This window comes from Scyliorhinus canicula, chromosome 9 (genome assembly GCF_902713615.1).
Source record: "Scyliorhinus canicula chromosome 9, sScyCan1.1, whole genome shotgun sequence".
NCBI classification, from domain to species: Eukaryota; Metazoa; Chordata; class Chondrichthyes; order Carcharhiniformes; family Scyliorhinidae; genus Scyliorhinus; species Scyliorhinus canicula.
Window position 1 is genome coordinate 152,267,596 of NC_052154.1, and position 27,512 is coordinate 152,295,107.

The 27,512-nt window shown below is 47.0% G+C and overlaps 1 protein-coding gene across 7 annotated transcripts in view; it reads right to left on the minus strand.

Moving 5' to 3' along the window:
- The window catches only part of LOC119971796 (aryl hydrocarbon receptor nuclear translocator-like protein 1), a 94,571-nt gene that overhangs the window by 40,091 nt on the left and 26,968 nt on the right, over nt 1–27,512 (minus strand). For 5 of the 7 annotated variants that reach the window (XM_038807937.1, XM_038807933.1, XM_038807935.1 and 2 more), the window contains exons 5-9: nt 26,707–26,748; nt 25,984–26,141; nt 8,346–8,425; nt 3,542–3,634; nt 326–443 (exon numbers count right to left, since the gene is read on the minus strand). In XM_038807937.1, the coding sequence (XP_038663865.1) occupies nt 326–443; nt 3,542–3,634; nt 8,346–8,425; nt 25,984–26,141; nt 26,707–26,748 (491 nt within the window). The remainder of the gene's footprint in view (nt 1–325; nt 444–3,541; nt 3,635–8,345; nt 8,426–25,983; nt 26,142–26,706; nt 26,749–27,512) is intronic. The other 2 variants (XM_038807938.1, XM_038807939.1) reach the window with 2 other exon arrangements.

Genomic DNA, 27,512 nt, shown 5'->3' on the forward strand with positions numbered 1-27,512 from the left:
ACAGGTCAGGAACATAATCCACCCTTATTCCATGGTTTCTTATGGGAAAATGATTTTTGTTTAGCACGCACTGTTCTTTGGGAACACGTTAGGAGTGATAAACAAGGGATAGCTACAGATTCACTTTGAATTCCCCTCAAGCACACTATAGAAATTATTAATCTTGATGGTACAGATTGTTTGACACATTGATATCTCCATGATATCTCCACAATAACAAATACTAGGAAAATATGGAAATATTTTCATTTCATTCACTTTATTTTGTTATTTTATATTCTGCCTTAATGGTCGCTGCTGTTACTATGGATGAGTAGGATCTTACTTTTGGCATCGATAAGCCTCTCCCTTGGGGCCGTGTCGAATGAGGAGAGTTGCTCTTTGACTTTGGCAATGTCCTTCGGATGGAGGTAGTCAAACAAGCTCTGGCCAATCAGATCTGTCTGCAAATGAAGCACAGGAAAAGATCATTTAAAGAGAGACTGACAATCAATCCCAAATGGTTGCATCTCCAGGACATCCGCAAAAGTTCCACAATCTCACCTGATCACTGGGGAGGCAGTGGCATTGTCACTGGTCTAATAATCCAGAGACCCAGTCTAATGCTCTGGGGACTTGGGTTCAAACCCCACCATGGCAGATGGTGAAATTTGAATTAAAAGTTTGGAATTAGAATTCTCACGATGACCATAAAACCATGGTCGATTGTCATAAAAATCCATCTGGTTCACTAATGTCCTTTAGGGAAAGAAATCGGCCATCCTTGCCTGGTCTGGCCTACCTCTGACTCCAGACGCACAGCAATGTGGTTGACATTAAATACCCTCAGGGATGGACAACAAATGCTGGCCCAGCCAGCGACACCCACGTGCCAAGAACGAATAAAGATCCAATTTCAATGCATTTAGCTGCAAAGGTTTTGGTGCACAGCAAGATTCCACAAGCAGCAAGGAGGCCTACAAATCAGTCTGTGTGGGACTTTTTGGTGGTGTTAGTTGAAGGGGGAATTTTCACTCAGGTCACCAGGAGAGCTCCTCCACTTTTATATGAAAAGCTGGATCTTCAACTCCACCCCAACAGACAGCACCAAGGCTCCCATCTATACTTGGTCCTGCACCAGAGTCTTCAAGCTAGACTTAGAGGGTATGAGCCCACGAGTTACTCAGTAAGGCCCGGGTCCCACCAATTGTGCCAACTGTGGCTAAGTTGATAGCACTCCCCCCTCAGTCACAAAGTTCCTGGTTCAATTCCCACTCCACGGCTGGAGCACAAATCTAGGCTGATACTCCAGTGAAGTAATGAGGGAGCGCATGAGGGAGCGCTGCACTGCTAGAGGCTCTGTTTTTAGGATGAGACTGAATGAGGCCCCATCTGCCGTTTGAGTACATGTAAAAGATCACATGCCATTCATTTTGAAGAGGAGCAGAGTAATTCATCCCTCAATCAACACTATGAAAACTGATTGTCTGGCCATTATCACATTGCTGTTCATGGGGCCTTCCTGTGTGAGAATTGGCTGCCACATTTCCCACATTACAACAGTGACTACACTTCAGAAGTATGACATTGGCAGTAAAGTGCTTTGGGCATCTGGTGTCCGTGGAAAGTGCCACGTCTTTCTTTTCTTTAATTGGGCTAAGCACCGCTCTCAGCCAATCCTATATATGATTCATGGCAAGAGGTTGAAGCTACGTCAGTGACTAAGAGTTCTTCTACATTGTCCTGGAGCCAACCAGAAAACTGCCCAGTTCGTTCCCAGTCAGCGCAAAACTAGTTGCTCTCTGAAGAGACAACAGCAGAAAATCTGCAATTAATTAGGTTATTCCTGGATTAGCAAAGTGTAACTAAGTCAGGATTCCTGATCTTTTTGGTTGCTAGCCAGTTTTAAATGCCCATCGGCATCAGAACAGGATTATTCCAACTGCAATGCCCCGCCTTTGAAAGACAGAAATTATATAGGACCTTTCATGATCTCAGGGCACCACAAAGCGATTTACAATCCATGCAGGACTTTTGAAATGCAGTCACTGTTGTAATGTTGGATATACCGCAGACAATGTGTGCTCAGCAAGCTCCCACAACCAGAATATCATAATGGATCAAATCATTTGAATCTATGTTGGTTTGAGGGATACATATTGGACAGGACACCGGACAGAACTTCCCTGGATCTTCTTCTAATAGTAGCCGTGGGATCTTTTAGGTCCACCTGACAGCAAGCAGATGGACTACAGTTTAAAGCCTCATCCAACAGACACCACCTCAGAGAGTGCAGCATTCAGTCAGTAAAGTAAAGTGACGTCACCATAGTCCCAGATGACTAAGTCTGCTTTCTCCTTTGAGGAGGAGAGCTGATTTAGCCGGAGGATCACCATACCTCAGGTGATGGGCAAGGTTAAGAAGGCAGGGCCTTCATGAATAAGCTCAGCCAGTATGGAGATTGAACCCACCCTGTTGGCCTTGTTCTGCATCACAAATCAGCTGTCCAGCCAACTGACCTAAACCGGCCAGGGTCAATACTGGCCCTTGACAATGCAACGCTTCCCCAGTCCTACCCCTCCAACAGTGCAGTCCTTCCTCAGTACTGACCCTCAGACGGTGCAGTCTTAACTCACTACTGACCCTCAGACACTGCAGTGTTCCTTTAGTACTGACCTTCTGACAGTGCAGTGCTTCCTCAGTACTCAGTACTGTTTCTCCAGCAATGCTGTACTCCTTCAGTACTGACCAGGTGGCAGTCATGTGCTCCCTTAGTACTGGGCCGACAGTGCAGCGTTCCCTCAGTGCAGGCACTGGGAAGTGTCAGTCTACATTTTGTACTCTAATCCCTGGAGCAGGACTTGAAACTGAAACCTTCTGACTCAAAACATGGGTGGTAATAACAGAGACAAGTAATTTTAGCAACAAAAGACATAGCTTTAAGATTGAAAAAAACTCCAACCTCAATTTTGTTTTGTAATCATCTCAAACTTTCAATAAAACAAATTACTCACTAATTAGCTCATTGTGTGTTTGCCAGCTCTTTGAAAGATTTATCCATTAGTCCCACTCCTCCTACTCTGTCCCACAGTCCCATTTCTTGCCAAGTATCTATCTAATTGCCTTTTGAAAGTTATTATTGAATTTGCACTCCACCCTTTCAGACAGTGTGTTCTCACGTTCCACCCGCTTCCTTTGCTAATTACCTTCAACCATGTCCCAAAATGTGAACACATTTTTTATGGTTTAAGTCACTACTATATCCGACTTGAGACTTGTATTGTATCAACTAGAGAAAATATATTTAATTGCTATAAATGTTATATTAATAGAACCACAGAACAAAGCAAGGCCATTCAGCTGCTTGTGCACAAGCTGTTGCTATCTCTTCAAACAGTCAAATCCTGTGTCCCTGTTCTTTCCTCACTGCACCTGCAATTTCCATTACATGCCAGGCGTCAAGCATCTCGGTATAGTGAAGACCATGTCAGCGGAGCTACAATGTTGAAGAGACCTGTACCCATTGCAAGACTCAAATCACTTTATAGCTGTGCAACTTTACCTGGCTGTAGTTGAGGATTTTGAAAACCGATTCAGACACAAAAAGAATCTTTCCTCTGTCACAACCCACAACAAAAAGAAATCCATCGGCCGCCTGCGGAAACAGCAATTAGTTTGATGAGTTAACATTCTCCAATAAAAAGGCAATATCTGCCCTCTTCCCTCCTTTACAAAAAGCCAATAAACCCTCCAATACACACACCAAATAAAAACAAATCAACAATGGTCAAATATTTCCCAAAGCTGGGTGAAGATTTCGACAAAGAAATGAAATGAAAATCGCTTATTGTCACAAGTAAACTTCAAATGAAGTTACTGTGAAAAGCCACATTCCAACGCCTGTTCGGGGAGGCTGGTACGGGAATTGAACTGTGCTGCTGGCCTGCCTCGGTCCGCTTTAAAAGCCAGCGATTTAGCCCAGTGTGCTAAACCAGCCCCCAAGTATTCATTGGAACAGGTTTAAAACACACAACATAACAACAGGTGGTGGCTATATGGCTTGACCAACCTTATTGAATTATTTGAGGTGGTAACAAAGAGTAGAAGATGGTGGTAATGCAGTAGATGTCGTTTATCTGGATGTTCAAAGGGTCTTTGATTCGGTGTTCCATAACAGACTAATGAATAATGCCAGAGAATGTGGAGTCAGGGGACAAGTGACAAATGGATTGTGAGCTGGTTTCAAGACATAAAGCAAAGAGTGGGAGTAAAGAATGATTATTCAGAATGGCAGAAAGGGGGGCGGGGGGAAAGAGTGGCGCTCCACTAGGATCAGTGTTCAGACCACTGCTGTTCACAATAAACATTAACATGCGGACTTTGGAATTGAAAACACAATTTCTAACTTTGCAGTTGACACTAAATTAGGAGGAGATAGTCAATACTGAAAAGGATTGCAACAATTTACAGGAGCACAGTAATAAACTTTCAGAATGGGCAAATAATTGGCAAAGGAAGTTCAGCACGAATAAATGTGAGGTGGTACATTTAGGTAGCCAGTCTCTTATAACTTGGAAGGTGAAAGACATGCTAGGATAGAGGAACAAAGGGATCTCAGCGTACACCGGTTGTTTAAAAATTGCACTGCAGATTGCGAAGGCCATTTTAAAAATAGCAAACCAAGTTTAAGCTTTATTTCTAGAGGAACCGAATTCAAAAGTAGGGAAGTTACATTAAACTTGCATCGAACTTTGGTTAGAGCACACTTCGAGTACTGCACGCAGTTCTGCTCACCATTTTATTAAAAGGATAAAGAGCTACTGGAGAGGGTGCAGAGAAGATTTACAAGGATGATACCAGAATTGTGTGGGTATATCAAGGAAGGATCGACAGGCTGGGTGTCTTTTCTCTTCAAATAATGTTGAGGGTTGACCTAACAGAGGTCTTTAAAATACTGAAAGATAGTGTGGATATAGAGAGAATGTTCCCTCTTGTGGGGAACAGCATAACTGAATGCCATCGGAGCAGTACAGTCACAAAGAATTCTTAATAATAATCTTTATTGGTGTCACAAGTAGGCTTACATCAACACTGCAATAAAGTTACTGTGAAAAGCCCCTGGTCGCCACACTCCGGTGCCGCTTCGGGTACACAGAGGGAGAATTTAGAATGTCCAATTCACCTAACAAGCACGTCTTTCGAGACTTGTGGGAGGAAACCGGAGCACCTGGAGGAAACCCACGCAGACACGGGAAGAACGTGCAGACTCCGCACAGAGTGACCCAAGCTAGTAATCGAACCTGGGACCCCAGTGCTGTGAAGCGACAGTGCTAACCACTGTGCTACCATGCCGCCCATCCAATAGGGAATTCAGGAGAAACTTCTTTACGCAAAAAGGCGAGAACATGGAATTCGGTGCCACAGAGAGCGATTGAAACAAACATCATAAATGCATTTCAAGGGAAGGTAGAGAAGCATACAGGCGAGAGCCTCAGAACAAGGGGCAGGCCATTTAAGATTGAGGCGAGGAGGAATTTATTCACTCAGGGGGTGGTGGATCTTTGGAATTCTCTACCCCAGAGGACTGTGGAAGTTCAGTTAGTGAGAATGCTCATGACAGAAAGCATGATACTAATGACATCAAGGGATGTGGGGATAGTGGATAAATAAAGCGTAGAAGTAAATGATCAACCATGATCTGTTTGAATGACGGGTCTAATGCACAGCATCTGCTCCCATTTACTATGTTCTTTGAAAGGAACAGATGGTTACAATGTTGATTTGGATGTTGAATGGTGGGAGGAGGCTTGAGTGGAGCATTAACACTATCTGGCATGGACTGCTTGTGCTGTATGGCCTGTCTCTGTGCTGTATATATTCTCATGGCTGTTCCTCCATTTTTAAAATTTCTTCAGGGTGCAAGCCTATCTGGCAAAGGCCATTGTCCATTCCTAATTGCCCTAGAGAAGGTAGTGTTGAGCCAACTTCTTGACCGGCAGGGATACCCACAATGTCCCTCAGGAGAGATTTCCAGGATTTTGATCCATCGACGTGCGACTTGCAGATGGTGGTGTTCCCCTGGGTCTGCTGTTCTTGTCCTTCTAGGTGGTAGAGGTCACAGGTTTGAAAGGTGCTGTCAAAGGAACCATGTTGATTTTCTGCAGTGTATCTGAAGTTGTCACAAACTGAAGCCACTATGTGGAGTGAATTTTCACGGTGTTGGGTGCCAATTAAGGTTTAGGTCTCATCTTAAATCCAATTTCTGGGTTTGCTCCCCTGACACCCTTGCCCAATCTACCAATTTCAGTCTGGAAAATTTCATGAGGGTCACCGAGCCAGGGCTGTGAAAGGGGTGATTACAATTAAACTTACTATAGGCAATTTGAATTAAATTAAATTGAAAGGATCCAAGGATTAGATTACGAAGAGAGATTTGAGTTGTATTTCTTGGAATATAGAAGGTTAGGGTGATGATGATCTGTTTTACATGTTTAGGGTCTTCTAAGGAATTGATAGAGTAGATAGAAGCGTTTTCCGCTGGGAATGAGTCGAGGACAAGGGGCCATAACTGTAAGTTAGGAAGCTTTTCTTCATGCAAATAGTGGTGGAAGTGTGAAACTCACCTCCATGTAAAGCAGTAGCTGATAGCTCAATTAAAACTTTTGAATTCGGGATCGATATTGCTTGACAAGGGTATACAAAATATGGAACCAAGGTGGGTGGCTGAGGTTTGAGATTAAGATCAGCCAAGTTCTAATTGAATATTGGAACATGCTCGAGGGGCGAAAGGCCTTCCCTTGTGCCTATGTTCCTGTTTTGCAAAAAGACAACCACGGTTTCTTTCGGTCCAATCATTGCAGACCTATTTTCTCCCTTGCAGAAGGAATGGCGACTCCCTTACGGCTGCTTCCCGGAAACGTAAAGAACATGGCGATATCATTTCCCTTGCCTGTGGGCAGCACCAAGTTATACCCGATCACAGGCAGGCTGAATTCAGCTTGCACATCTTGGTACTGATAACATTGCTGTAACAAAGCCATGAAGGTCAAATTTTCTCGCATTGCTGTTTATGCTGTCTGAAGTCAATCTGTGCTGTCAAGTTAAGGACTTGTGGCATCTTTTCTTCTTTCCTATGCGAGTCTATCACACACATCAAGAGTGTTTTTTTAAGTAAACGGGCAGTTAATTATAATCAGAAATAAAGAGATAGCCATTATCCATTTGCATCAAATTCTATGTTGCCAGTTCCAGGATTTTAAGCATCTGCTTGTTACGGCTAGAAATAGCTGTGTTTACTCACAGGTTCATACCTTGTTAAGGTGCACTGAATGCAAGAATAAACAGAGATAAATAGCACCTGGTTAATGTTCAATATCTTCTGTGTACTTAACCCCTTGAATCCCCTTTAGGTGGTTATCCCACACCTTATATACCAAGCATTGACTGTAGTTTAAAGAAAGACAGCTACATTCCATGTAGCTTTGCTTAATTTATTTGTAATCTACAGCATTTTTGTTAACTAGTACATTAACGTAACAGTGCTACATTATACCAGCCACAACACAAGGCAGGCCCATCTCATTCACACCTTTCAGTGTAATTACACAGAGTGTACAGCACAGACGGGCCATTCAGCGCAACTGGTCCATGACTGTGTTTATGCTCCACATGAGCCTCGTCAAATCACCCAATTAACACATCCTTCTATTCCTAACTTCCCCATGTGTTTACCTAGCTTCCCTTTAAATGTATCTATGCTATTCACCTCAACTATTCCCGGTACTGGCAAGTTCCATATTCCCATCAATTGCTGGGGAAAACAGTGCACTCTGTACTAGTAGATCACCCATGGTATTGCTCACAGGTGAAGCAGGTAAAGGGCAAAATTGCCATTGTCCCAGATGATCACGGGTCGCTTCCCCCTTTGAGGGGGAAGAGCTGACTGGTGGTGATTTAACTTGAGGATCACCACACCTCAGGCAAGGGGCAAGGTTGAGAAGACAGGGCCTTCCTAAAGTACAGATAAAGCACTACACAGATGTTCAGCTGCTAACCTTGTTTGTAGCTTTAATGTCTCAGATAGAGGGAAGTGATCTAAAATCAAAGACTCAAGAGGTCAACTCAGAGCTCAAAGCTAAAATTTGTTGTTGTCGTCGGACGTTTTTCTCGAGACAGCTTATTGCCTTCAGTCCTTCAAAGTCAGGTTATTTTAAGGTTAACAAAGAGTGGTGAATAATTAGTTTGTTCTTCTTTTCATTTCTCGTGAGTGTCACAACATCCTGAGGAACACAATCAAAATTGTACACAGATAGACAATAAACAACTACCAATTTCCAAACAGCACTCTGTTAAAAAGTAAAATATACCCTGAGGATAAGATGTTTCAGCTCATCGTCTGATAGAAAAGCTGGTTTGTAGTTGGCCTCTGTGTAAGCATTAGTGGTTCCTGAAAAAAATAATAATCTTTATCAGTGTCACAAGTAGGTTTATATTAACACTGCAATGAAGTTACTGTCAAAAGCCCCTAGTCGTCACATTCCGGCACCTCTTCAGATACAATGAGGGAGAATTCAGAATGTCCAACTCACCTAACAAGCACATTCTTTCAGGACTTGTGGGAAGAAACCGGAGCACCCGGAGGAAACCCACGCAGACACAGGGAGAACGTGCACAGTGACCCAAGCCAGGAATCGAACCCGGGTCCCTGGCGCTGTGAAGGAACAGTGCTATCCACTGTGCTACTGTGCTCATAAAAACATGTATAAAGTATTCTTTAAATCAAGATTATACTGAAAATTAAGACTAGTTTTGATCACAATTATATACTGTTAATTAACTACAATACACGTTTTATACATAAACCGCCTTTTGTCACAACGTTGTCACAGTTTTCTGTCACGTTGTGCTTGATTGCACAATTGCACCAAATTATTACATTCTAAAAGTCAATTTGTCCAGCTGGAGTCATAATACCATAACTTCCGAAGGGAAAAGAGTTATTGGATTATAATCTCCACTGGATGACAATAGGCTTTAAAATAGAACATTCTGAAGTTTATTAGCATGAATTGTATGCCCCAAAATAGCTCCAGATTCTTGTTCAGAAAATTGAAGATGAGGCCATGATATCTAATCACAAATAAGATTTAAAAATCTGCTGAATGCAAGGATTTTCTTTGTGTCAATTCAATTAATTAATTCATGAATAACTAATACTTTGTGGCATATCAACGACTAATTTGCAACAAGACATGTGGTGATTGTCATATGCTGGGGGTTGGGGGCGCAGGTGCTTTCGGGCCTCTGGTTCCCTAAAGCTCTCCACCATTGAGGATTTTCCTCATCGCATACCTGAGTCTGGCGTAGATCCATTGATAGAGATGGAACTTTTTTTCTTTATTCATTCGCAGGATGTGGGTGCCACAAGCAAGGCCAGCATTCACTGCCTATCCCTCATTGCTCTTGGCCGCTGAGTGACTTGGCCGGTCTTTTCAGAGGGTACCGGATATGGAGTCAAACATAGGCCCAGACCATGTAAGGATAGCAGATTAATGTCCCTAAAGGACATCAGAGAACCAGGTGTGTTTTATAACAATCTGTTAGTTTAATGTCCGCCATTACAGAGAAAAGTTTTTAATTCCAGATTTATTCAACTGACTGAATTGAAATTCACCAGCTGCCATGATGGGATATGAACCAATTTCTCTGAAGTATTACATATGCATATATATATATATATATATATATATAAACATCGAGTAGGCCACTCGGCTCCTCGAGCCTGCTCGGCTATTCAATAAGATCATGGCTGATTTGATTGTAAATTCAACCCCAAATTCCTGCCTACCCCAATAACCTTTCACCCCCTTGTTAATCAAGAATTTATCTGGCTCTGCCTTAAATATATTTCGAGACTCTGCTTCCACTGACCCTTGAGGAAGAGAGTGCCAGAGACTCTCGACCCTCAGAATCATCTCTCTCTTAAATGTGCAACCCCTTATTTTTAAACAGTGACCCCGGTTCTAAATTGTCCAACAAGTGGAAATATCCTCTCCACATCTACCTTGTCAACACTCCTCAGGATCTTAAAATATTTCAATCAAGTCACCTCTTACTTTTCTAAACTCCAGTGCAGAGGCTTTCAACCAGTATTGTCAGGGCTTGTTAGCCTCTGGGTAACAAGTTTAGAATGGCAGTTTAGATAATAATCAAGAGTGAATAGCTTTTGGAGGAGTAACAGATTATAGATGATAGGGAATGTCCCTGAGACATACATATGTTAATGTATTGTCAAGAAAATTGATGGGGGCTGACAGCCGAATACACAGAAGATATAATCAAAGAACAACAAAGATATTTAGGAGTAGTCTATAGGCCACCAAATAGTAACATTATGGTGGGCCAGGCAATAAACAAAGAAATAACTGATGCATGTAGAAATGGTACAGCAGTTATCACGGGGGATTTAAATCTACATGTTGATTGGTTTAACCAGGTTGGTCAAGGCAGCCTTGAGGAGGAGTTTATAGAATGCATCCACGATAGTTTCGTACAACAGTATGTAATGGAACCTACGAGGAAACAAGTGGTCCTAGATCTGGTCCTGTGTAATGAGACAGGATTGATTAATGATCTCATAGTTAGGGATCCTCTCGGAAGGAGCGATCACATTATGGTGGAATTTAAAATACAGATGGAGGATGAGAAGGTAAAATCAAACACTAGTGTTTTGTGCTTAAACAAAGGAGATTACAATGGGATGAGAGAAGAGCTAGCTAAGGCAGACTGGGAGCAAAGACTTTATGGTGAAACAGTTGAGGAACACTGGAGAACCTTCCAAGCGATTTTTCACAGTGCTCAGCAAAGGTTTATACCCACAAAAAGGAAGGAAGGTAGAAAGAGGGAAAATCGACCGTGGATATCTCAGGAAATAAGGGAGAGTATCAAATTGAAGGAAAGAGCATACAAAGTGGCAAAGATTGGTGGGAGACTAGAGGACTGGGAAATATTTAGGGGGCAACAGAAAGCTACTAAACAAGCTATAAAGAAGAGTAAGATAGAGTATGAGAGTAAACCTGCTCAGAATATAAAAACAGACAGCAAAAGTTTTTACAAATATATAAAGCAAAAAAGAGTGGCTAAGGTAAATATTGGTCCTTTAGAGGATGAGAAGGGAGATTTAATAATGGGAGATGAGGAAATGGCTGAGGAACTGAACAGGTTTTTTGGGTCAGTCACAAAGCCTGAAGGCCAAATTTACAGCAAACAAGTTTCTAAGTCTTAGAGTCAAGGCAGTGAGGAAAACCTTCGGAACAGCAGTTTTAAAAGATTTTCTCTGGACGAGGAAAAAGATGGTTCCTGGATTTGAATATCATCCCTGTATTGTGTGGTAATTATAGCTGGTTATTCAATTTGGATGTTTGGGGAACGGGGGGGGGAATCTTACAGAGTTCAGGTATAGTAGTTCTATTGTGTAACAAGGGGTACATTGTATATAACCTGTGTGTTTTAGTCATTCATAAACCTTAATTGCGTGAGAGTAGAGTAGTCCTGTTTGTGTGTATTTGTCTTACCTTTAGTTTGATAAATAATCTTTAATAATTGTTACATCACAACTGGGATATTTATTCTCACTGGGATTTCACTTGTCTCCTCACACCAAAACAAAACAAACTATACACCCCCACCAAGCGATGTCCCTAGAACCTTAGAACAGTACAGCACAGAACAGGCCCTTCGGCCCTCGGTGTTGTGCCGAGCAATGATCACCCTACTTAAACCCACGTAACCCGTATGCCCGTAACCCAACAATCCCCCCCATTAACCTTACACTACGGGCAATTTAGCATGGCCAATCCACCTAACCCGCACATCTTTGGACTGTGGGAGGAAACCGGAGCACCCGGAGGAAACCCACGCACACACGGGGAGGGTGTTCAGACTCCGCACAGACAGTGACCCAGCCGGGAATCGAACCTGGGACCCTGGAGCTGTGAAGCATTGATGCTAACCACCATGCTACCGTGAGGCCCAAGTTGGGATACACTCGCAGATAACATCAGTGCACTTTGTGACACTGGATAAGCAATCCAGAGGCCCACTTTAATGCTCTGTTGACAAAGATTCAAATCCCACCACAGCAGCTGGCGGAATTGAAATTAAATTAATAAATCTGAAATTAAAAGCTAGTCTCAGTAATAGTGATCATGAAACCATTGTCAATTTTCATCAAACATTCCTCTGGTTCACCATTGTCCCTTAGGGAATGAAATATGTTGTCCTTACCTGGTCTGGTCTACATGTGACTCCAGCCTCACAGCAATGTTGACTCTAAGGAGTGGCCTAGAAAGCCACTCAATGGTATCAAATCCACTACCAAGTCGAAAATGGATGAAACCGGCGGGCCATCAGGCAACATTCGAGGTACCAGAAACAACAGCAAATTCAGCCCCATCGACCCTGCAGAGTCATCCTTACTGAGTGCTTAGAACATAGAACATACAGTGCAGAAGGAAGCCATTCAGCCCATCGAGTCTACACCGACCCACCTAAGCCCTCACTTCCACCCTATCCCCGTAACCCAATAACCCCTCCTCACCTTTTTGGACACTAAGGACAATTTAGCATGGCCAATCCAGCTAACCTGCACATCTTTGGACTGTGGGAGGAAACCGGAACACCCGGAGGAAACCCACGCAGACATGGGGAGAACGTGCAGACTCCACACAGACAGTGACCCAGTGGGGAATCGAACCTGGGACCCTGGCCCTCTGAAGCCACAATGCTATCCACTGTGCTACCGTGCTGCCCTACCGTGCCTAGATTTGAATTTCTAGGCAAGCAACAGCCTAACATTTTCTATATGGTATGATTCCATGAGTATGACTATGTCCCAGACTCCACCATCCCTGGGTATGTCCTGTCCCACAGTAGGACAGGCCCAGACGTGGCAGCACACTAGTTACAGTTGCCCTGGGAGTCCTCAACATTGACTCTGGACTGCATGAAGTCTCATGGTATCTGGTCAAACATGGGTGAGAAAACCTCCTGCTGATTACTACCAATTGACTCCCATTCAGCTGATGAATCAATACTACTCCCATGTTGAATCACTTGGAAGCACAGAGGGTGGCAACGGCACAGAATATACTCTGGAGGGTTACTCGGTGATTTCAGACCATGCCCCACATTTTGTTGATTTGACACTAGAACCCGGACCTTCTCGACATTTGCCATGGAGATTGGATACGGCATTATTAGCGGACAAGAGATTTTGTGAATTCATGTTCCCCGTCATTGTGGAACATATTAAATTTAATAAAAATGAATCAATCTTAACTTCCATGCTTTGGGAAAGCCTTAAGGTGGTTATCAGGGGCGAGATAAATTCCTACAAAGTGCACATTGAAAAGACAGTGAGGGCAGAGCGGCAGAGGCTGGTGGACTCCATCCTTGAGGTGGACTATTAATACTCACTTTCCCGTCGACTTCCAGTTGCGGCTATGCGGAGCTAAGCCACACATTCGGCAGCTCCTGCTATTTAGGGACTTTTGGGCCGTTTCGAGGGCCCCAAACGGAGCTGTTTCTACGCATCCCGGTGGGGGAAGGTGCCTGGAAGAACTTGCCCCACACTATATGGTGCTCACCTGGAGTGGGAAGAAGAAAAAGGCTGCAGTAATTCCCCCCAAAAAACGGGGGAAGAAAAACAAAATGGCGGCCGGCACTCCTGCTATTTAGGGACTTTTGGGCCGTTTTGAGGGCCCCAAACGGCGCTGTTTCTACACATCCTAGTGGGGGAAGGTGCCTGGAAGAACTTGCCCCACATTATCTGGTGAAAAAGGCTGCAGTAACGCCCCCCAAAAAACGGGTGAAAAAAAACAAAATGGCGGCCGGCGCTCCCGCTATTTAAGGGCTTTTGGGCCGTTTTGAGGGCCCCAAACAGTGCTGTTGCTACATATCCCGGTGGGGGAAGGTGCCTGGAAGAACTTGCCCCACACTATATGGTGAAAAAGGCTGCAGAAACGCCCCAAAAAAAACGTGGGAAGAAAAACAAAATGGCGGCCGGCGCAACACCCGAGGACTGGTGGAAGTGGGCGCAGGAGCAACAGGCCTCGCTCCTACGTTGTTTTGCTGAGCTGAAGGCTGAGCTGCTGGACTCCATGAATGCAACTGCGACCAAGCTGCTTGGGACCCAGGCGGCACAGGAGGAGTCTATTCGGGAGTTGCAGCGGCAGGCCGTTGAAAGAGAGGAGGAGGCCGTGGTCCTCGTTGGGAAAGTGGAGTTGCACGAGGCACTTCATAAAAAGTGGCAGGACCGCTTGGAGGAGCTGGACGTTCGCACGAGGCGAAAGAATCTGAGGATCCTGGGCCTGGCGGAGGGGCTGGAGGGGTCGGATCTCCCGGCGTATGTGACCACGTTGTTGAGCTCGTTGATGGGAGCAGGGTCCTTCCATTTGCCCCTGGAGCTCGAGGAAGCGCACAGAGTGATGGCCAGGAGGCCCAAGGCAGATGAGCCCCCGAGGGCGGTGCTGGTGCGGTTCCACCGATTCAGTGACCGGGAGTGTGTGCTGCGCTGGGCCAAGAAAGAGAGGAGCAGTAAATGGGAGAATTCGGTAGTGAGGATCTACCAGGACTGGAGTGCGGAAGTGGCTAAGCGGCGGGCCAGGTTCAACCGGACGAAGGCGGTGCTTCATGCTAAGCAGGTCAGGTTTGGAATGCTGCAGCCTGCGCGCCTGTGGGTGACATACAAGGACCGGCACCATTACTTCGAGTTCCCGGAGGAGGCGTGGGCCTTTGTACAGGCGGAGAAGCTGGACTTGAACTAGGGCCTGGGAACATACTTTGGCCGGCGTTGTTTCCGCTGTGGCTGTTTTGTTCCAACTGTTTCAACTTTTTCAACTTCGAAATGTGTGTTATGTATGCTGGTTTTCTTTTTGCTCTGTTTACGGGTGGGTTTGTCTGTTGGGTATGGTTGTGGGGTAGGTGGGGAGTGTTGGGGGTTTGTGTTCTATATGTTCTCTTCTGTACGGGGCTGGGGATTGAGGGGAAACTGGATTTTGGGGAACTGCGTCAGAAGGATGGGGTGTGGCATTGTGAAAGCGGGGGGTGGAGCTTGCGATGGGGGAAGGGCCTCTACGGGTCTTTTTTCCCGCGCTGCAATAATGCCAAGGAGGTGTGGCAAGAGGGGGATGACCCCAAGCCGGGAGGGGATAGGTTTTGGCGGGAGCTGCCGGGGTCAGCAGAAGTCAGCTGACTCACGGAAGTACCATGGAGGGTGCGTCGCGGCTAGGAGGGGTCCTAGCCTGGGGGGGGGAGGGGGGTGGGGGGGGATACCGGGTTGCTGCTGGAACGACTAGGAAGGAGCCGATGAGGGCCGGGGGGGAAGAGGAGAGGCGCTATCGCCATGGGGAACGGGTCGAGCGGGGTATGCTGGCCTGGGGCGAACATCTGCCAAGCTATGGCTAGTCGGCAGGGGAGGGGGGGCGGGTTGCCCTCTGATCCGGCTGATTACCTGGAACGTGAGGGGGCTGAACGGGCCGGTTAAGAGAACCAGGGTGGTCTCCCATCTAAGGGGGTTGAAGGCGGACGTGGCTATGCTCCAGGAGACCCACCTGAAGGTGGCGGACCAGGTCCGTCTGAGGAAGGGGTGGGTGGGGCAGGTTTATCATTCAGGATTGGACGCAAAGAACCGGGGGGTGGCGATTCTAGTGGGGAAGAGGGTGGCGTTTGAGGCGGCTGAGGTGGTGTCGGACAAGGAGGGCAGATATATCATGGTGAGGGGTAGGCTGCAGGGAGAGAAGGTGGTGCTGGTGAACGTATATGCCCCGAATTGGGATGATGCTGGCTTCATGAGGCGCTTGTTGGGCCGCGTCCCGGACCTGGAGGCAGGGGGCCTGATCATGGGGGGAGATTTTAACACAGTGCTGGATCCCACACTGGACCGGTCCAGTTCAAGGACGGGTAGGAGACCGGCGGCGGCCAAAGTGCTGAGGGGATACATGGACCAGATGGGAGGGGTGGATCCCTGGAGGTTTGGGAGACCGAGAGCGCGGGAGTATTCCTTTTTCTCTCACGTCCATAGGGTTTATTCCCGGATAGACTTTTTTGTCCTGAGCAGGGGGTTGATCCCGAGGGTGCAGGATGCCGAGTATTCGGCCATAGCGATTTCGGACCATGCCCCGCACTGGATTGATCTGGAGATGGGGGAGGCACGGGACCAGCGCCCGCTCTGGCGCCTGGATGTGGGGATGCTGGCGGAGGAGGAGGTGTGTAAGAGGGTTCGGAGAAGCATTGAGGGGTATCTGGTTACCAATGATACGGGGGAGGTCCAGGTGGGGATGGTCTGGGAGGCTCTGAAAGCAGTGATCCGGGGGGAGCTGATCTCCATCCGGGCCCACAGGGAAAGGAAGGAGAGGAAGGAGAGGGAGAGACTGGTGGGAGAGCTTCTGGAGGTGGACAGGAGATATGCGGAGGCACCGGAGGAAGGGTTGCTGGGAGAACGGCGCAGGTTGCAGGCCAATTTTGACTTGCTGACCACCAGAAAGGCGGAGACACAGTGGAGGAGGGCGCAGGGTGCGGTATATGAGTATGGAGAGAAGGCGAGCAGGATGTTGGCGCATCAGCTCCGTAGGCGAGATGCGGCTAGGGAAATTGGGGGAGTGAAGGATGGGGGTGGAAATGTAGTGCAGAAGGGGACAGAAGTAAACGGGGTCTTTAGGGACTTTTACGAGGGATTGTACCGGTCGGAACCTCCGAGGGGGAGAGAGGGGATGGAGAGCTTCATGAACAGGCTATGTTTCCCAAGGGTTCAAGAGAGGCTGGTTGAGGGGCTGGGGGCGCCGATAGAGTTGGAGGAGCTAGTCAGGGGGATCGGGCAAATGCAGTCAGGTAAGGCCCCGGGGCCGGACGGGTTCCCGGCAGAATTTTACAAAAAATATGCGGACCTGGTGGGTCCCCTGCTGGTGCGAACTTTCAATGAGGCGTGGGAGGGGGGGGCTTTGCCCCCGACGATGTCGCGGGCACTGATCTCTTTGATCCTAAAACGGGATAAGGACCCCTTGCAGTGCGGATCATATAGGCCTATTTCACTCCTTAACGTAGACGCTAAGTTGCTGGCGAAGATCCTGGCTACCAGGATAGAGGATTGTGTGCCAGAGGTAATTCATGAAGATCAGACAGGGTTTGTCAAGGGGCGGCAGCTCAACACGAATGTGCGGAGACTGCTCAATGTTATCATGATGCCGGCAGTGGAGGGGGAGGCGGAGATAGTGGTGGCGCTGGATGCAGAGAAGGCGTTTGATAGAGTTGAGTGGGGGTACCTATGGGAGGTGCTGGAGAGGTTTGGATTTGGGGAGGGATTCATCAAATGGGTGAGGCTGCTTTACGCGGCGCCGATGGCGAGTGTAGTCACAAATGGAAGGAGATCGGAGTATTTTAGGCTTTATCGTGGGACCAGGCAGGGGTGTCCCCTGTCCCCCCTGCTCTTTGCACTGGCGATTGAACCGCTGGCCATGGCGTTGAGGGAGTCAGGGAATTGGAGGGGTCTGGTGCGGGGGGGGGAGGAGCACCGGGTATCGCTGTATGCAGACGACCTGCTGTTATATGTGGCGGACCCAGAGGGGGGAATGCCGGGGGTGATGGAACTGTTAGCGGAATTTGGGGGCTTCTCGGGCTATAAGCTGAACTTAGGAAAGAGCGAGGTATTTGTAGTGCACCCGGGAGATCAGGAGGAGGGAATTGGGAGGCTCCCCTTCAGGAGGGCAGTGAAGAGTTTCAGGTACCTGGGGGTGCAGGTGGCCAGGAGTTGGGGGGCTCTTCATAAGCTTAACTTCACCAGACTAGTGGAACAGATGGAGGAGGAATTTAAAAGGTGGGACATGGTGCCGCTATCGCTGGCGGGCAGAGTGCAATCCGTCAAAATGACGGTTCTCCCGAGGTTCTTGTTCCTCTTCCAGTGCTTGCCCATCTTTATCCCTAGGGCCTTTTTTAAAAGAGTGACCAGCAGCATCATGGGATTTGTTTGGGCGCATGGCACCCCAAGGGTGAAGAGGGTCTTCTTGGAGCGGAGTAGGGATGGGGGGGGGCTGGCGTTGCCCAACCTCTCGGGGTATTACTGGGCGGCCAACGTGTCGATGGTGCGTAAGTGGGTGATGGAGGGGGAGGGGGCAGCATGGAAACGGATGGAGAGAGCGTCCTGTGGGGATACAAGCCTGGGGGCCCTGGTAACGGCGCCGTGGCCGCTCCCTCCCACGAGGTATACCACGAGTCCGGTGGTGGCGGCTACCCTCAAGATTTGGGGGCAGTGGAGGCGACATAGGGGAGAAGTGGGGGGCTCGATGGAGGCTCCGTTAAGGGGGAACCATAGGTTCGTCCCGGGGAACATGGATGGGGGATTTCGGGGATGGTATAGAGCGGGCATTAGACAGCTGAAGGACCTGTTTATCGACGGAAGGTTTGCGAGCCTGGGGGAGTTGGAAGAGAAATTTGGGCTCCCGCCGGGAAACATGTTTAGATATCTGCAGGTAAAGGCATTTGCTAGACGGCAGGTGGAGGGATTCCCTGCGCTCCCCGCGAAGGGGGTGAGTGAGAGGGTGCTCTCGGGGGTCTGGGTCGGGGAGGGGAAGATATCCGATATCTACAAGCTTATGCAGGAGAAGGAAGAGGCGTCAGTAGAGGAGCTGAAAACGAAGTGGGAGGGGGAACTGGGGGAACAGATCGAAGACGGGACATGGGCTGATGCCCTGGAGAGGGTAAATTCTTCCTCCTCGTGTGCGCGGCTTAGCCTCATCCAATTCAAGGTGCTGCATAGGGCCCACATGACTGGGACGAGGATGAATAGGTTCTTTGGGGGTGAAGATAGGTGTGCCAGGTGCTCGGGGAGTCCAGCGAACCATGCCCATATGTTCTGGGCATGCCCGGCATTGGAGGAGTTCTGGAAGGGGGTGGCGAGGACGGTGTCAAGGGTGGTGGGATCCAGGGTCAAGCCAGGATGGGGACTCGCGATCTTTGGGGTTGGGGTAGAGCCGGGAGTGCAGGAGGCGAAAGAGGCCGGTGTGCTGGCCTTTGCGTCCCTAGTAGCCCGGCGAAGGATTTTGCTACAGTGGAAGGACGCGAGGCCCCCAAGCGTGGAAACCTGGATCAATGACATGGCGGGCTTTATTAAGCTTGAGAAGGTTAAATTCGCCCTGAGAGGATCGGTGCAAGGGTTCTTTAAACGGTGGCAACCTTTCCTCGACTTTCTGGCTCAACGATAGGGTACTGGGACAGTAGCAGCAGCAACCCGGGGGGGGGGGGGGGGGGGGGGGGGGTGAGGGGGGGGGGGCGTTGATTATGTTAGCTTATTTTATTTAAATTTGATTTATCTAATTTTAATTTATGGTTAAGTTCTCTTGTTTGGGGGGGGGGGGGTGGGGGAATGTGATACATGTGATGTTACGGTATGGGGGGAATTGTGGGTGTTATGGGGCTGTTAGTTGCATATTACTGCTTTTTGCTATACTTTTTGTTATATTTTCTGCAAAAAATTCCAATAAAAAAATTAAAAAAAAAAAAAAATACTCACTTTCCCCAAACTCTGAGTTGCTGGCATGTCGGAGATACAATTTGAATTTTCATCAATTGATAAGGCTTGTGGGCTAGCTGCGACGTTCAAAGGGTGTATTTTGTGAACACAGAGGAGAAGGTTAGTCACCTTTTAAGCTCACCAGCTGAGACAGCAGGCGGCTTCCCAGGAGATTGTGCAGACATGGGACTCGAGTCACAGCCTGGTTTCCGCCCGACATATGTCAATGCGGCTTTTGAAACATTTTATCGGGATCTCTATAGATCGGAGCCCCCATTGGAGAGTTTAGCCACAACGGATTTTTTGGACGGATTATCCATCCCAGTGAATGAGAGGGAGAGGCTGGAAGAGTTGGAACCCCGTTGCGCCCAGAGGAAATTAGGAAATGCACTGGGTTGATGTAGACAGGTAAAGCTCCTGGTTTGTGGGATAATTGGTCCCTTTCATTTTAGATAGGTTCAATGACTCCTTGTCTCGGGGTTTGTGATCCTTAAAATAGACAAGGATCGTACGAATGTGGGTCCTAACGTCATATTTTGCTTTTAAATGCAGGCACTAAGTTTCTTCCAAAAGTGCTGGTACTGCAATTGGAGCCCTGCATCCCAGAGGTGATATTCGAAGACCAGACAAGCTTCATCAAGGGTCAGCAATTGCCGGCCGATATACGTTGCCTTCTAAATATCGTACGGGGCAGCAGGGTAGCATGGTGGTTAGCATAAATGCTTCACAGCTCCAGGGTCCCAGGTTCGATTCCCGGCTGGGTCACTGTCTGTGTGGAGTCTGCACGTCCTCCCCCTGTGTGCGTGGGTTTCCTCCGGGTGCTCCGGTTTCCTCCCACAGTCCAAAGATGTGCGGGTTAGGTGGATTGGCCATACTAAATTGCCCGTAGTGTCCTAATAAAAGTAAGGTTAAGGGGGGGGTTGTTGGGTTACGGGTATAGGGTGGATACGTGGGTTTGAGTAGGGTGATCATGGCTCGGCACAACATTGAGGGCCGAAGGGCCTGTTCTGTGCTGTACTGTTCTATGTTCTATGTAAATATGCTGTCCTCTCCACCACTTTGGTGCCTGAACCGGAGGTGATTGTTTCCCTAGATGTCAAAAGGCGTTTGATAGGTTGGAATGGGGTTATATACTTTCCGCTGAATCGGGGCACAAGGCATGATGTCCATTGTCTCTGCTCCTGTTTGCGTTGGGCAATACAATCGCTTGCCATAGCACTCAGATCACCCAGTAAGGGCGTGGAGAATAGGGTGTCCTTGTATGTAGATGGCTTGCTTTTTCCTCTTACAGACCCAGTATCCCACATGGATGAGATAATGAAGCTGCTTGGGAGCTGCAGCTCCTTCTCTGGATAAAAGTTGAATCTGGATTAGAATGAATACTTCCCAGTTAACCCTCTGGGGAGGGTGGCCCATTTGGGGATGTTACCTTTTCGCCTTGCAGAACTAGTTTTTGTTATCTGCGAATCTGGGTGGCCCATGATTAGGCCTTGCTTCATAAATTAAATTATACTCATCTGGTTAATGGGGTCAAATCTGACTTACAGAAGTGGGATAACATCCCCCTGTTCTTGGCAGACAGGGTCCAGGCTATTAAGATGAATGTGCTCCCGAGATTTTTATTTATTTTTCAATGTCTCCCCACTCCCCCCCCCCCCCCCCCCCCCCCCCCCCCCCCCCCACAAACCGTTTTTGTCAAAATTTATAAGTTAGCGTCTTCATTTATTTGGGTGGGCAAGACCCCAAGGATCCGTAGGGCATTCCTCCAGAGAGATAGGCAATCAGGAGGTTTTGGCTTTACCCAATTTATTATTTTACTATTGGGCCACCAATATTGAGAATGTACCAGGGTGGTTTAATGATCCGGGTTCCATATGAGGGCAAATGGAAGAGAGTTCTCTTATTTCTCAGCAAAAATCCATCTGCATCACTTAACTCTGCTCTTGAGTTGTAAAAACATGAGCAGGATTCTCTGGGCCATCCGTTGTGGAGATACTGAGCTGGATTCTCTTCTGTCAGGATTCTCCGTTTCGCCGGCAGCCCGGAGATTTCCTGTGGGGTTTCTTCTTTTATTCCGACACAACCGATACAGGTTATGCAGTCTATTGGTTCTTCTATGCGCTTAACCACGCTCAAAGCTGTCATCCTCTCCAGCTCAGCCTTCAATTTGTCTCTCAATGAGTAATACATGTTGAAAATTTCAATTGCTTGGGGACCGGCTCCAGTGAGAAACAACGCAATACGCCTCTCGTCGGGCTGTGCCTGCACACCAAGGACTGTGGCATGGAATTTGAACTGCTGGTTAAACACCCTCCAATTCTCGTCTACATTACCGGTAATCCAAAGCTGTTGAGGTGCCTTGATACCATTCCAACAGTTGCCAGTAGCTTGCAAGGTTAGTGGAAAAATTGCGTTTTCTTTCTTCTTCTTCGTAGTTATCTTTATTGTTCGGATCGTTTCAGAATCTTCTTGTTCTTAGTTGAACATCACTCTTGGTGCCATGTCGTGTTCTGTAGACTGGCTGATATGAATGATGCACTACAGAACATCTAGTTTAAATAATTTATTATGAAACAACTGCGTGGTAAGGATAACTGGATTAAATAAATAACAAAATATTAACACTAACTATTATTAAACTACTGCAAAATATGTGTATCCTCCAACACAAGCCAAGGATGCAATTAGGGCATCGTAAAAAGCTTGGGTTGATGCAGTTTTGTTTGGATTAAGAGGGGTTCCCTGTGGAGTTAATTAGATTTCAGCTTGGTAAAATAATGTAGTTACTGGGTAGCTAGAGCTAAGGTATCAGGAATTTTGCAGAAAAAGTCAGTGGAGTTTTAGATGAAGAGATTTTGCTTTCACTGCAGTTCAGTTAAAAGATAGGTCTGTAGACCGATTAGCAGTCTGGCTGGAAAGGTGAACAATCCAATAAAGCAGCTTCTGAGGAGGTACAGCCAGAGTTCTGCTTGGTTCTGACAGGGTTCCGATCTTTTCTTTAAAGCAGTGTCAAAAGACCTTTTTCTCAAAGTAGGGTATCTAGACATCTCTATAAAACATGTACCCCTGAGGGCTAACTGTTTTAACAGTGGATTGAGAGATGGGATGTGTTTTTAGTTGATTGAGTGGGAATAAAGATAGCAATGGAATGTTACTGTATTCACTGTATTGAGTGGCATTTTAAAGGGGTAATTGTAAGCTATTTTCTTGTGTGATGTTAAAGATATTTTAACACTGTGTTAGTAATAAAGTTTTTTTAATATACCACATCCATATTTCTCCATGGAATCACTCCTGGAACGAGGTATCCTTTCCTCACAGTCTTACAAAATTATAATAAAATATTGGGGTTTCCGTCTAGTACCCTAGCCACTGTTGGAGTCTAGTCTTGCATCATAAGCGAATATATAAGGTGGCTAGGATTAAAAAGTAAAGTGGCTAGGATTAAGAAGTTGCTGTTGCAGAGAGGACAGCAGTCAGTGGGGTTAGGTCTCCCAAATTTATTGTATTATTACTGGACGGCGAATGCGGAGAAGGTGCGGGGCTGGGTAATAGGGAGGGGGGTACTCCCAGTGGGTTAAAATGGAGGAGAGTCTATGCAGGGGGTCAGGTGGTAGTGGCGACGCTCACGATCTGGAGACAGTTGAGCCAGCACTTTAGGTTTTGGGCAGGGTCAAGGGAAATGTTGATCAAGGGAATCATAGATTTGATGCGAATTTCTGGAGATGGGAGGAGAGGGGAATGAGGGTATTAAAGGATTTGTTTCTGGGAGGCCGGTTTGCGAAGTTGGAGGAGCTAGTGGAAGCGGGAGTGGGGGGGGATGTTTAGGTATATGCAGGAAGGAGTTACAGAGCTTTCCGATTGCACCCGTCCCCACACTGTTGGAAAAGATATCGACGGCGAGGGATTGGAGAAAGGGGTGGTGTCCGTGATTCATGGGGTTATTCTGGGAGTAGATAAGGTACCACTTACCACTGGGTGGGATTAAGGCAAAGCGGGAGGAAGTGTTGAGAGAGGGCATGGAGGAGGGGTTGCGGTGTGAGGTGCTACGGAGGGTGAATGTGTCAACTTCATGGGCGAGGTTGGGGTTAATACAGTCAAAGGTGGTGTATAGGGCGCTCCTCACAAGGGCAAGGATGAGCTGACTTGTTAAGGGGGTGGAGGATGTTTGTGAACGCTGTGGGGGGTGGGCAGCAAATCACATGCACATGTTTTGGTCCTGCCCAAAACTGGAGGGAGGTCTTTAGGGTAATCTCAAAGGTGGTGCATGCGAGACACGAATCAGGTCCCCTAGAAGCCATATTTGGGGTGTTGGATCGGCCGGGGTTTGAAGCGGGTGTGGAGGCAGATGGTTTAGCCTTCACCTCGCTGATAGCCCGAAGGCGGAGTCTGTTGGGGTGGAAATTGGCTTCTCTGCCTTGTGTCTCGGCATGGCGGTGGGGGGGGGGGGGGGGGACGGGGGGGGGGGGGGGGGGGGGGGGGGGGACCTGCAGGAGTTCTTAATGCTCGAGAAAGTAAAGTTCAAGTTGAGGGGGAGGATGGAAGAGTTCAACAACTCATGGGCCTTGTGCATCATGCATTTTCATGAATTGGATGACATTGAACATTAGGGGTGGGGTTGAAAATGTATAAGTTAATGATGATTCTTTTCCATTGTATTCAAAATGTTGGGAGCTGTTTGAGGGTGGGTGGGATGAGGGTTGTTGGCTCGGGGATTACCATTGCATTTGTTATTATTGTTAATTACTTGTTGTCATAAATATGATAAATGTGAAAAAGGAGACTAAAAATATATTTTTTAAAGCTGTAATTAGTGAGTCATAAAAGATGAGGTACTCATTCATTCCAACCATTTACTTGGTTATAGATAAAGGGCTAATGGAATAGTGTCATGATTGCTGGAGATTCTCTGGAGTGTAGATAATTTAGGAGGGATTGTATTTTGTCCCAGCTAAGCAGGTAATGAAACTCATTGGGATACTGATGATGTAATTAATGAGAGGAGCCAGGTCTGTCTATAATTTTGCAGTTTGTTATGGATCTTGAGTTGAACACCAGTTTTGCCAAATGCTGTTAGGTTGAACAGAGGTATTCTGGATCTGCTCTTGAAAAGATCTCTCTCCAAAAGGTTTCTACATAGATAAGCAAGTAACCTGTTTTGTTAACTTTATTTCCAAGTGGATTTGAACTGCACTTGTTGCTTAATTAGAATTAGGGGCAGGTGAAGATAGTAAGTTAAAGTTTTTCCTTTTATTTAAGAACTGTTTAATTGTTAATTTCTTTGATGTTAATGTGGTTAATTCTTTGTTTCAATTAATGTTTGTTTTAACATAAAAAGATACCTATTGGTCAGAGTCATCATTCCTAGGGTGAAGTATCCTTTCCTCAGAGTTTTACAAATTATTTGTAAAATAATTTCAAATGATTGAAATTAATAATTTAATTTCCTAACAAATGTTGGGGTCTGGTCCGGTATCCTAACAATGGGCAGTGAAAGATAACATGCTGATGATTGGACAACGTTAAGGACTGTTCACCTCATCGCTCCTCAGATACTGAAGCAGTCTAGGTCCACATGCAGCAAGACCTGGGCAATATCCAGATTTGGGCTGATAAGTGGAAAGTAATATTCATACATGTGCCAGGCAATGAGTATGTCCATTAAGAAAATCTAACCATTATCTCTTGACATTCAATGGAATTACCATTGCTGAGTTCTTCACTGACAACATCCTGGGGGTTATCATTGACAAGAAACTGATCTGTACTTGCCATATAAATACTGTGGCTACAAGAGCAGTTCAGAGGCTTGAAACTGTGGAGAGTAACTAACTTCCAGACTCCCTAAAGCCTGCCCACAATTTCTCCATCTGCCTGGATAAGTGCAGCCCCAAAGCACTCAAGAAGCTCAGGACAAATCAGCCCACTTGATAGTCACCCCAACAGCCACCTTAAACATTCACTCCTTCACCACAGTGACAGCAGTGTTCCATCTACAAGATGCGCTGCAGCAACTCATTAAGTCTCCTTCAACAGCGCCTTCTAAACCCACGACCTCTACCACCCAGCAGGACAAGATCAGCAGATGCATGTGAGCATCGCCACCTGGAGGTCCCCCTACAAGCGCACACCATCCCGATTTGGGAACATATTGCTGCTCCTTCATTGTCACTGGGCCAAAATTCTGGAACCCGCTCTCTAAAAGCACAGTGGGTGTCCCTACATCACGTGGACTGCAGCGATTCAAGAAGGCAGCTCACTACCATCTACTGGAGGGCAATTAGGGATGGGCGATAAATGCTGGCCCAGCCAGCGATGCCCACATCTCAGGTAGGAGTAAAAAGAACACATGGGAAGATTTACATGAATTAACCAAGCCTGTGTAAGTCTGAGGGACCTGACTGTCACAATATATTGACGAGATCTGTCACCTAACCACTCACCTCTTAGGGTCTTCATGTGCTGTACGGCCATCCTCAGCACAGTGAGTTTGTCCAGTTTCCGTGACATGGCATTGCACGTTGGCACCATCGACGCCAACTCATCAATAAAACTGTTCATCTTATCCCGACGTCGCTTTTCAATCTGGCTGTGAGCCTCTCTGAAAAATGAACAACAATGCTCTACCTCTCTTGGATTCCGCTGAATGGACAGTCACATCGTAAAATTAGGTTCGTTGGTTGAACTTTAACTGTAATTTTATAAAATTGGAATTTATTGATTTATTTTTAAAATTTAGATACCCAAATCATTTTTGTTCCAATTAAGGGGCAATTTAGCATGGCTAATTTACCTAATCTGCACGTCGTTTTGTGTTGTGGGGGTGAGACCCATGCAGACACGGGATACAGTTGGAATTTAATCCTTTAAAAATTATTTTTTCAGGATATCAGCATCACTGGAATGGCCGGTATCCATTGCCCATCTCCAGCTGCACTGGGAAGATGTGGACAGGCCTTCCCCTGGTGTTGGGAATTGCCTTCTATTTGGGTCCCCTGATTATTGGCTATCCAGCCAGTGGAAACGGTTCCTCCCCATGTACTCTCTCAAAACCACTTCATGACTTTGGAAAGCTCTATTACAATCTCAGCTGTCAAGAGAACAATCCCAGTTTGTCTTGTAAGGATTCTGAGCTTTTGAAACAGAATAAAAGACTGGAGGATTACCTGGCATTTTTCACTCGCCCATGCTGGTCTGCACATTCCATCCTAGAGAAGGAGACATGTAAATATATTAAGAAACTAAAATATTCACAGAAGACCTCCGTGGGCTGAAAGGCTCTGGTTGTGAGAATTTTTAAAAAAAGTACCCAATTCTTTTTTCCAATTAAGGGGCAACTTAAGAGTGGCCAATTCACCTACCCTGCACATCTTTTTCGGTTGTGGGGGCGAGACTCAGGGCAGACACGGGGAGAATGTGCAAACTTTTCACAGACAGTGACCCGGGCCAGGATCAAACTCAGGTCCTTGGCGCCATGAGGCAGCAGTGCTAACCACTGCGCCACCGTGCCGTCCTCAGATTGTGAGAAAGGGTTGAAATCAGGGGCTGGATTCTCTGATTCTGCAGCTAGGTGCCGACGCTGGCGTGGGATCTGTGGCGTTTTACAATGCCAAAATCGGCGCCGAACCCTCGCCGATTCCGGGACCAGCCAGCAGCAGTGCCGGGTAAAACTCCCGAACCGCGCCAAAAGTGGCCAGAGAATGGCTGGGTCTGTGGCCACGCATGCACACGGTGACGACCTGCAGCGATTGCGCCGTACAACATGGCGCCAGCCGTGCTCGGACCCAGCCTGCCAAATACTGCCCCACAGGATAACCCCTAGCCACCCCCCATGGAAGCTCCCCTGGCCGGCAGCATGGCTCCTGGCTGACTGTGTTCCTGACCGCTCAGTACACAGGTAAACCGCGTGGTCGGGTACTCGGCCAATCGGGGCGGAGCATCCGGAGAGGGTGGAAACTCAAAAACCGGCATC